We start from the raw sequence: 11,686 nt of genomic DNA, 5'->3' as shown, positions 1-11,686 counted from the left end.
GCCGCCCTGACCGTGAAGTAGCGCCTCCTGATGTCCAACTTAAACCTTCCCTCCGCCAGCTTGTGACCATTGTTCCTGGTCACTCCTTGCGGCGCTCGGGGGAACAGGGACTCCCCCAGCGCCTGCTGATCCCCCCTAACCAGTTTATAACAGGCCACAAGATCCCCCCTCAGCCTTCTCTTTTGAAGGCTGAACAGGTTCAGGTCCCGCAACCTTTCCTCATAGGACCTACCCTGCTGTCCCTTGATCATATGAGTGGCCCTCCTCTGGACCCTCTCCATGCTGTCCACATCCCTCTTAAAGTGCGGCGCCCAGAACTGGACGCAGTACTCCAGCTGCGGCCTGACCAGTGCCGCATAGAGGGGGAGGATCACCTCCTTGGACCTGCTCGAGATGCATCTGTGGATGCACGACAAGGTGCAGTTGGCCTTCCTAGCCGCCTCCCCACATTGCCGACTCATGTTCATCTTGGAGTCAATAATGACTCCCAGATCCTTTTCCACCTCCGTGCTGACAAGAGGGGAGTTCCCCAGCCTGTATGTATGGTGCCGATTGTTCCTCCCCAGGTGCATCACCTTACACTTGTCTGTGTTAAACCCCATCCTGTTCTCCTCCGCCCATCCTTGTAACCTATCTAGGTCCAACTGTAGCCTGTTGCTCCCCTCTATTGTGCCCACATCCCCCCACATCTTAGTGTCATCAGCAAACTTGAACAGGGTGCTTTGCACCCCCTCATCTGAATCACTGATGAAGATGTTGAACAGGTTAGGAAATGTCAGATTTATAGTTGCCCATAGTATCTTAATTCTGCCTCTGTGTGTGCCAGTCTTGAGCGTGCAGTAAGGTAGGTTTTCTGTCAAATATATTTATGTTCACATATATGTTGCATGAGCAACCTAAATTCGGGTCTTTCTTTCCTTTTAAGTGGCAGATTTTGCCATCTAAGACCTTTTCTTTTAATAGCTTGTTTGAGATCCACTTTACCAAGTTGTTTATAAAAAATTTAAAACAACCCCCTATCATGCATCTACAGCAAGGTTTGAATGCTGAAACTGCAGTATCATAGCACAGAGTACTACTACTTGAACTACTCAACTAATCATGGTATGTTAATTGGCAGCAGAAAGCTCTTATCTCAGAATGTTCTGTATAGGCCATGTATTGGGTCTATCTAGAGAGTTTACAGAGGGAGAGGAGCCCAGCTCTCTCACTTATTCCACAGGGGCTTAAGGGAATATCTGCCTCGTGGCTGAGCTGCCCTCAGAGAAGGAACTAAAGAGGTGTGGTGGGGAAGGAGCCCTAACAGTGTCTCTTCCCCATCGCTGCCATCACAGCAATGTCACAGGTTCCTGGTAAGGACACCAACATCTCTCCCAACTATACAGTTGGTCCAATGAAATATATCACTCAAGAAAACCTTGTTTCATGCTGATGTTCGGGTGTAGTTCATGCCTCTGTTTGCATGGTTTTGGCACTGACCCACCCAGGTTAGAACCTTTAGACTTTTAAAGGTTAGTTGTTATTTTGGTTGGTTTGCAAAAAAGGGAATGGAAATGAACTGTTTACAGCTTGAAATTCAGCTAAAACTCAATAAAATTTCACAAAAAAAAGAATAGGCACTTCTCTAGTCCAAGAGTTTCCCTCACTGACTGTCAAAGGCCTGCCACAAAAGTGTAAGGATGAAGGATCTTGAAAAAAAATTAGATTCTATAGCTGTTACAGAAAAGCCATATGGATACTTTATAAGTTTATGACATTAACACTGAGTGTTTAAAACACTCATTTTAGGGTACAAAGTTGAAGTTGCTTCTTCCCATCATTCTAGCAGTTGAGGCTTTAAGAAAAGCAGTAAATATTGTAAAAGCTGGAAAAATTGCATAGGGGTTAAAAAGCACCTCACTAAGGTATCATATCATTATTAGCTCCTTCTTGCAGGCAAGCTGAAACAGGATGTTAGAGCCAACATTTTAAGCCTCCATTAAATTTGCAGCCCTCAGGGGTTTTTTTTCTTGCTCCACTTCAAATACCTTGGACCTACTTTCCAAAGATGCTGAGCTCTTGCAGCTCCAGTGAGTTCATCTGGAATTATATTTACTGAGTACTGTTGCTAACCAACCCCTAAGGACTTAAATATTAAGTCTGCAAAAAATAAATTAGCATTTTGAAAATTTCTGGCCTAAATGAATTGCTAGAAGTCTCGAGTGTTGGTCCTAGTTTCTGTCCTCTGCACAGTCCCCTGTTCTCTTTGATGGTGAGATTATAACATCTTCACTCATGCCAACCCAGCAAGTACTTCCATGAAAGTCAATGTGACTAGTGGTGCCACTAAACATGAGTCAGGGGATCAGAATTTGTTTCTTAATGTTAATCCAAATTGTTATCTTTTGAAATAAAGAATCAAAGAAAGAAACCTAAATCCTAAGAGTTAAGTATGGTAAAATTCATTCAGTATTGTCCAACAAAAAACCAAGTTTTAAACTGATCTCTTCAAAAATAACCAAGAAAAGAAAGGTTAACAGTACTCAGTCGTTTCCTGTTTGGGTTATTATGACCAGAAACTGCACACAAAGGGATAATTGTGGTTCTCATAATAGATTGCAAAAAAACTTTTGTGTGTACTTCTTTTGCTTGCCGACTTTTAATGATACTTCCCCCTCCATGTATATATCCCATATGTCTTTGCAGTTACTTTAGGCACTTTTTATAGGACTGATTAACATATATAACCCATTGGAAAATTTTCACAGGCTAATTTGACTGAATTTAGCTGCATGGGGGAAGTCAGGCTATCAGCAATGAGGGCTGAGAAGGCTGACATTTTTAATAATACTAAATGTATATATACTATGTACTAAATGTATAAATACTAAATGTATAAATAAATATGAAGAGTTAATAAGAGTCAGAAAGATATTTGCTTTGTGCTCCTCAGTGACAATTAATGTATAACATAGAGCTGTATAAAATTAGATTGAGTTCAAGCTGCAAAAATACTCTTTGTTTCTGACCCGGAGAAGTCCTGAACTGTTCTGACGTAAGGTTTTGATTTGACCTGTTCTGTGGAGAGGACTTAGTGCAAGGGTGGGCAGTTATTTCAGCTGGCGGGCCACTTAAGTTTTGGTGAGCTGTTGAGGGCCCCACACATAACATTTTCCACAAGGTATCAGTTTAACAAATTATTGATTGCAAGCAAAGCATATGCTAAAAATAAAATATCTACTATATTTAAATTTTATTAAAAAAATATTTTTGTCCTGATTCATGGGTTTTTGAGTAGTGTATATAGAGGCAATTGCATAATAGCTCTAAATAAAGTGTACTCTTGTACATTGTGTGGAGGGTGGATGGGGTAGGTGTGTGGGAGGGATTGGGGGCCTGGGGCTTGTGCAGCAGAGCTCACTCAGGTGGTGTGGTGCAGGTGTATTCGCCCCCACCCCCCATCTGGTTCATCGCTGCTCCTATAGAGCTCTGCATGGGGCTGAACCCCACCTATTTCCACCCAGGGCAGCCCAAGCCTCATTTTTACCTGCATCCACCCCATGCCCACCCACAGCCTTGGCCCCAGCCCTGGACACTGTGCACTGCTTTCCACAGGAGCTGCTCACACGACTGTTGCAGCCACCCAGTACTGGTTGGCTCCCCCCACCTCCTCCTCCTTCTCCTCCTCCTGCCCCTGCTGTGCTACTCCAGGTGTGGGAGAAGTTGCAGCTGAGCGGCTCCTGCCCCAGTGCGTAAGGCTCTAGCTCTGGCTCCCAGCCACCTTTCATTCACTTAGCCTCCTGCATGTGGCTGCTTATCACAATGGGAAGGTGGGTGGAGGTGGAGCCCTGTATGTTGGGACAGGATCCACCTGGGGTTACAGCTTCCCCTGGCCTGGAGTGAGGCAGCAGAGGCACCAGGAGGAGGAGTCATTAGAAATGGGAGGAGCCAGGCAATACCCAGGTGGCTGCAGCAGCACTGCTGTGCATGCTAGTTAGGGCTGGGGCCAAAGCCAGGGCGGTGCTCTCAGCAGGCATGGGGCAGGGTGGGCTGAAGCACAGCACAGGCTGCCCCAGGCAGGAGCAGGCTCAGCCCCATGTGGAGTGCTGTAAGGGCAGCCACAGGCTGGATACAATCAACTGTAGGGCTGGATCCAGTCCATGAGCCATATTTTGCCTACCCCTGCCTTAGTATCAAAAGCTTGGTTTGGATTCTGCCCTTTTCTTTAAAACTTGTGTGCTAAAGTTCCTTTATAATCTTTAGTCTAAGCTATTTTTACTTACTGTTTAACAGATCAATATTTAGGGATGCATTCATGAAGCTACCTCTTAGGAGTGCATTGTTGCACATCACCATGCAACTTGCAGTAAAATTCTGTACTTTCCTATTATCCTTATGGCAAAAACACTGCTTAATTAAGTATTTATAGAAGATGGACCTAATAGAGGTGGTTACATCAAACTATTGACTGATCTACGGTATCCTCCAAAGAATAAAGATGATTCATAGAAATGTGTCAGAAGGGATTTGCTTGCTGCTGGAATCAGGCAATTTTGTGATGCAGAGTTTCTTTTTGATATCAGCATGGTGTTAAAGTGCCTCAGTGCTCTGCAACCCTATAAAAACCAATCAAACAGCTGAATTTAAACATAGTGATCTGCACTCTAATGGCTTTATATTTGCATGAAGTGAAAAAGACAAGAAGTATGAGAGCTTGGGGAATATACCCATTGGGCAAGAAAGATCTTGTTTGATTTATCATTTTTTAAATTGCCTTATGGTGCAGAGGGAGACTCTAATTAAAGTCAGTGGAGAAGTCTTCAACAGAGGAAGGATAAATACTGGAAAATGTTTTTTGTATCCTTCATTTTTTTCTTTTTAACCTTATAGATATAAAATGTAAATAAACAGATCAGGTTGTATATGATGAAGCAGAACTTTTACTCTGCACAAGCAGCAAAAAAAGGTCACAATGGAGTCTTAAACACCCTATAAAATAATCACACTGTAGAGGTTAGCCTGGTATAACAGTTCTGTGTCGACCTCAAATCTTAGTCCATGGTCTAAAAGACAAGGTAGGCATGGTAGGGTATAGGAGCAGGGTGCCATGCTACTGGGATATCTTGTCCTGGTATAACACGCCATAAGAGGCTAATAAAAAATGTTCCAATGTCAAGCAGCTCTAGGTTGTTCTGGTCCCAGTCCACAGTACAGGTGGCAAAGGTGGCTTTGGCTTAGAGCCAGTGCAGAAAAGGAGGCTCAGTTGATGAGGCCTCATATCCTTTGTCAAAGGATTTCTCAGTTTTGCAGAGGAAATGACTTGTTTGGCTGGTTTCTGAAGTTTGGAGTGGAAGTGTTTAATACATATTTTTTTAATTTTGCAGGAATTGTCTCAGTCAGTTGAAGATTTTTATTTTCATTGCTGAAACCTTTTTTGTTTTTTAGCACAAACACATCAATTCTTACAAAATTAAAGGAATAAACTGAAAGAACTTTCTTTATTCCATTAATTTTTTGTGAGGGGAAACACATTTCCCAGCCACATGCACTCTAAAATATCCTGGAAGGGTTAAACAAGTGCTACATTCCCCTTTTCTCTCTAGCTCCTTCACAGAATTTTACTTGGCATACATTTTAGCTAGCCTCTTCCTACCCCCCCTCCCACAAGAATGATGGCTGTTGCTCTGTAATTCAACCTTATGCTTTCAGCGGCTCTGTCACTCTCTCTCAGAACAGCAGGACACTTCCTGGCAGCCTGGCAACTCAGCACAGCTAGTGGGCAAACCGCAGGTTGGGTGAGGATAGCTCAGCATGCTAGTTTTAAATGATCTCAAATTTGAACCTGTCTTGAATTTGTGCAGTATATTTGCTGGAAACAGAGCCTCCCTAAGCTAACACACATTCCTGACCATGCATATATACGGGGAATAATCTGTGACAGATTTACAAAGACTTTGCAGCTCTATCTTTCATGCCATCCCGCTTCTTGACTTGAAGGCAGCACGACCACAGAGGAGGCATATGAATCCCAGTTCTAACCCGAACTGTCTGTGTGGCATTGGGATAAACCAATTAGTCTCATTCTCCTTATTCTGTAAAATGGGGAAATACATCTGATGAAACAATCTGTTACCTACCAAAGCTGTTACCTACCTCATGGGTCTCTAAACCTACCAGTCTCAAAGGTGCCACCCTATCCTGCCTTCTGCCTGACTTCAGACTAACAGCTAACTACTGCTCTCTACTCAAATGTATTGACGATTGATTTGTTAATATTTACGTAGTGCTTTGGCAATATAGACTGCTATTTGAATGTTAACTTTTAGCATATTTATTCAGTTAATCTTTTAACAGCCAATTAAAAGATCCCCAATGACATGTTAGCCACATGCCAGAAGCATAAAACGGAATTTGTACACTTGCATGGGTTAATTTAAAAAAATCCAAATAATGCTGCGAATGGTAATATTTTAATGTGATTTCCTTCAAGGGTTTCCCTTTAACCTAAAAGTTACAAAAAGCTAATTACTTAGCAAGGATCCCTTGAAGAATCCTTTGGTACATACAATTTTCTGAAATCATATGAAAGTCACTGAGGCAGCAGTTTAATAGAATACAAGAAACATGCACATTTCCTGATGTATTTGTAGACATTGTTCATTAGAAAAGTCTTACACTATTGTTTAACAAGTTATATTTGTGACTCAGTTCAGTTTTGAGGGCCAGAAAAGCATCAGTGAAGGGAGATAGAAGTATGCTAGTGGCTGAAGACTTTAGGAGGAATAACACATTGGGTATATCATTCACCCGTGAACAATAACTTCAAAAAAGCTCTAGCTTGCCTCTCTGTGATAACTGGCCTCCCAGTGTTGACTGGTGTGGGAGCTATTGGTAATAAGAGAGTAGCTCTGCTTCAGCTATACTTCTTGCATTGTAAAGCATTGTAACTGGTTCTTGTATAAGAGTGCTGGAGTATGTTATTCTATAGTATTGGCAACCAATGCTTAACCATGTGTTATTCTATAGCATTAGCAACTAATGAATGGCAGTGTGATAGGAATGGGGAATCTTCAAATAAACTGGGAAAAGCACTGTCACATGTCTTTAAAACAAGCAGTTGGCTTTATAGAATCAGTCCCTTATTTAGTTTTACCCATGCTGCCAGGTGCATTGGTTTGGCTGTTTATTTCTGAGCATAAGACTTTGACCTTGTTGAGATAAAGAATACATTTAGGTCATGTAAAAGTCTTCTGGATGTCAATTTGAAGCTTTTTCTTTTGTTATCTCTTCTGCCACTCACTTCTTGCCGCCCAAACCTCAGCCCCAACTCTTGTTTCTTTCTCCAGGAAAAAACTTTTTGTTTCTTTGTCATGGGCAAAGTGAAGTTATGGAAGTGTTCATGAATGCTGAGTTGCTGGCACTGATTACTCACTATAGCCTAGCACTGGTGTTAGCACTCTACACCTGATGCTAAATGAATCAAAAGGACTTGCATTCTGCCTGTCAGCCAGTACACAAACCCTATTTACAATCAATGGGAAATGCTTGCAACTAGCCAAAGGCTGATTTTTTTTTTTTACTCCAGTCCTTCAGGTCATGGGGCAAATGCATAGAGACTTTGTTAAAAAATAACAGATTTTTCTGTCAATCCTCTTTTTATTAAACAATAAAGTATGCAGTAATCAAAAAATGAAGTAATGTTTATATGCTTTGAGCCATTTGGTATTTACTAATTACTAAAGCTCTTACCATCAAACAAATCTTGACAGGTTTGGTGTAAGATACTATAGGTTTGTAAATTTATTGTATTTAGAAGCCTTGAACATGCTGTGTACAGTAATGTAGGACAAAAAAAGATACCTTTAATTTGACTAGATGCAATATGTTGTTATTGTAACATTATGTCCCATTTTTTCTTAATGTATTTAAAATATTTTTGTTGCATCTTTTTTTAAAAGGTGGCATACTCTTCAGTATTCTAAATATGAATGTTTATAAACATCTACAGGTAACTCTAATTATATAAAAATGTAATGCACACAAATAAAGCCAGCATCCCACATTTCCTTGTATTGTACTGTTCACCAACAAGTTTCTGCAAAATATAAACTGATTAGAACTACCTTCCCCCCAGTCTTCAGTTGTTTCACTCTTCCTGGCAATATCTGCAACAAAATTACATCCTACTCAAAGCTTTATGAGTGATGGATTTTAGCAGCAAGGGTTCCCTGAGATTTCTGCAGTAATTAAAATATTTTGGAAACAGTCCTGGTTCCTGTGCAGGGTAGCCAGCACTCTGAAGAGACCTGAATGAGCATGGTCCTTCACAAAATTGACATGTCACAGAGAAAAGAAAAATCCTTTTCACATTTTTCCTGCCCTGTTCATTCTGAAACGATGACCTGCTGTATCTCAATGGGCTGTAATCCATTTATTGCATGTGGGGGTGGAAAGAGGGAGTGGGACATTTCAGCTGGGCTGACTGAGCCGGAGTCACTCTGAACTGAGCCCCCACTGCCATCAAACTGCGAGATTTTCTTCTTGATCATTTTCCTCTCCTTGGCTCGGCGATTCTGAAACCAGATTTTCACCTGAAACATTATGAACAATGTTTATTTCTAAGAAATAGTAAGAGCTGGTATACAATAACAACAGTGATATAAAAGGGGAGGAAAAACTAGCCTGAAGCAGTGAAAAAGTTGTGCTTGTTTGTTGTTACACAACTGCATTTTATATTGTAATCTGTGGAAACGTTATTAGTTTTTCATATCGAATCTCTATTATAGATTTTCCTTTTTAATAGCAATTTAGGAATTACCTTACTGGATCAGACCAAAGATCCATCCGTTCCAGTATCTAGCCTTTATAGGCAGTAGTACAAGATGATTCTGGGGAGTTAAGTGGCCTGTAAATTACTTCCTAAGCCCTGTTAAAGGTTGGCTTATGCCCTGAATCATGAGGCATTATTCCTTTCCACATGTTAAAAACATCATATTTAACATGCTTGTGATTATTCTTGTTATCTGTAGAAATGGTTAATCTTTTTTTGGAATCTTGCTAAGCTTTCGAGGTCAGTGATACTTAGTAATGGGAACTTTCACAAACTAGGAACTTTCATGCGTATGGAAAAGTGTTTACTATGATCAGTTTTCAGTCTGGTGCCTTACCATCTGATGGAGCATCCCACCATTTTTTCTTATGAGAGAGTACATAGGAGCCCCCATATTCCTTTATATAAGACAGTGTTATTCATCATCTTACTCTGTTCCCGGTCTCTCTTGTGGGATCATAAAAATCAGCAACTAAGGCAGGATCTACCCAAACCATTCCCGGCAGATGGTTGTCCACCTTGTTCTGAAACATATTCATTTCAGCTCTTATAGTCTCTTATAATTTTCCTAAATTATTTTAGGTTGGGGGACCAGGACTAAACACAGTATTGCTTGTGAGGATGTAGTATTAGGTATTAACAGCATTAACATAGTTCAGCATTATTTTCTATGATCTTCTTTGTACAGCCTATCCTTTCCATTGTTTTGTATATAGGATGACAAGCAATAGCTAGCTTGGTTGGGGATGTGTTCTGTAGGAATGGTGACAGATAATGCATATCCTATCTAAGCTTTACTTGATGAAAAATAAGGAAATATTAATAAAAGGCATGGTCAAAAATAAGTCATGTAAAGTTCATGTAAAGCAACTTTACACAAAAAGAAAATTAAATGCTAATTCTAGGTAGTGACATTAGTTATTTCAGGAATACCGTTAGTGTGACATAATACAGTTGATTCACACTAGGATATGCATTTCTAAAAATCCAGTGCCTGACCATAAACTATAATTGCATATTTATGCATCCTAATGCTTTATTTTAATATATTGGTTTTCCTTAACTCCATGTTCTTTCACAGAGTGCACATGGATGAGGAGGTGACATCTAAAGAGGGGGAATGTTCAAACATCTGAGAAAGTGGGCTGCTGCCTATAAAAGCTTATGCATTTCTGAATGGATTTGTTAAGGTGTCTGTGTGACCTGCATTCTGCCAAAATATGCTTATTCCAGGAGGGGAACAATATATGAGGGATATATAAAGAATATATGAGGTATATTAGAAAGATGATAATTTGTTCAATAATGCCAAGTCCTCTCTTCTCTACTTTCCACAACAGAATCAGTGAATTTTAGTTGTGAAAGCAGGGATGGGGGCCTGGGTCTGCATGCAACAGTTCATACCACTGTTATTCTCCTGAGTTGTTTTCCACAAGTGATCTCTCCTCCTAGCATTGCAATGAGGAATTCTTCACCTTGAGTTCCTACAGATTTCCCCTGAACACAGCCAGGTTACTTGGGCTCCAATTCAGAAAACAGCTTTCTTCAGGATAACATTTCAGCACTAGCTTAACTTGGGCATATGCTCAGATGATGTCCTGATTAACAGGAAATGTAATGCATCTATTGAATGTTTTCTTAAGTCAGAGCTACGAGCAGTGCATAGAAATAAGAATTTGGTCTTAAAATGCCTGCCTTAAAGCAACCTGCATGTAATAAGTGCATATGCAGTGGACTGTAAAGCAATAGAAAAAAAATACTTATTGAAGGTAAAGAAGACCCTCAGTTCATGTACTCAGCTCACAGTGATCAAAGAAGGATATCTCACAGAAAAAATGATAAAATCAATACCAAAATGCACAGGTATTTAGTTTTATTGGTATTTGTGTTTTTCATTTTGATTGTGTTTGCTGAGAGCTGAACTGTGTGACTGTACTTCTCTTCTGGGCTGCCTACCACTTTGTAAATGAAGCAAAATGCAGAATGCCATTGTTATGATGGATGGAACGAACAGAATACTGTGGTTTGTTAAGCTATCATATAATCAAGAAAAAGTGCTTTTCTAAGCCTGTATTTTGATTCAGTCATTCAAACTTTGCCCTCAGAGTAACCAGAAAATACATGAGTGCAGATTCTTTATATGTTGACTTGGTTTAATTCTGTATATAGTTCCTATGTTTGTCACCATGGCATTCATGCAGTCTATCACTTGGGCCTTGATAGCATGCTATAGATAAAGTTTCAGTACTGAATTTAGCTGCTTGTCATCTCTGACACTAGAGTTTACAAGACCTGGCTTTTAAAAATGGATAGGTAGGAAAACTTTATTCTCCATGTACCTGTCTCTCAGATAGTCCCAGGTTAGCTGCAAGTTCAGACTTTCTCCGTATTGTAATGTATCTGTTGCAATGAAATTCCTTCTCTAATTCTAGTCTTTGATGATCTGTGTAAACAACCCGGTACTTTTCTTTTGTTCTTGTTTTACCTGTTTAGGAAAAATATAGTATTTTAATACTCTAATGTTATGTAGCATTTTTCATCTGCAGATATCAAAGAACTTTACAGTCATTAATACATATACTTTCACAGGACCCATATGGGATTATTTTCTGTGCAGAAGATAGATAGGAAAACTGAAATGCAGAGAAAGTAAGTGATTTAGCCAGGGTCACACCGTGTATTTATGGCACAGCTATGAATTGAATTTAGATCTCCTAACTTTCATGCTTTAACTAATGCTTCATTCTCCTATTGCTGCTCTTTGGGTTAGTTTTTAGTAATTTTTCCTAATTATTTTTCCTTGTAATGGATGCATTAAAGATATGAGCAACTCCATTATTTTTCAGAATATATATCCTGTATTCACTTCTGAACTAA

General features: G+C 40.0%; 1 protein-coding gene across 1 annotated transcript in view; it reads right to left on the bottom strand.

Moving 5' to 3' along the window:
• Window positions 1-7,272: 7,272 nt before the first annotated feature.
• Window positions 7,273-11,686, bottom strand: part of LOC109300420 (homeobox protein CDX-4-like) — a 15,575-nt gene continuing 11,161 nt past the window's right edge. The window contains exons 2-3 of the mRNA XM_019521076.1: window positions 11,149-11,294; window positions 7,273-8,570 (exon numbers count right to left, since the gene is read on the bottom strand). Coding sequence (XP_019376621.1) covers window positions 8,364-8,570; window positions 11,149-11,294 — 353 coding nt within the window. The 3' untranslated portion in view covers window positions 7,273-8,363. The remainder of the gene's footprint in view (window positions 8,571-11,148; window positions 11,295-11,686) is intronic.

Source organism: Gavialis gangeticus, unplaced genomic scaffold, assembly GCF_001723915.1.
Source record: "Gavialis gangeticus isolate Ggan-Ray unplaced genomic scaffold, GavGan_comp1, whole genome shotgun sequence".
Lineage (NCBI taxonomy): Eukaryota > Metazoa > Chordata > Crocodylia > Gavialidae > Gavialis > Gavialis gangeticus.
This window is presented reverse-complemented; position numbering and strand designations above follow the sequence as displayed.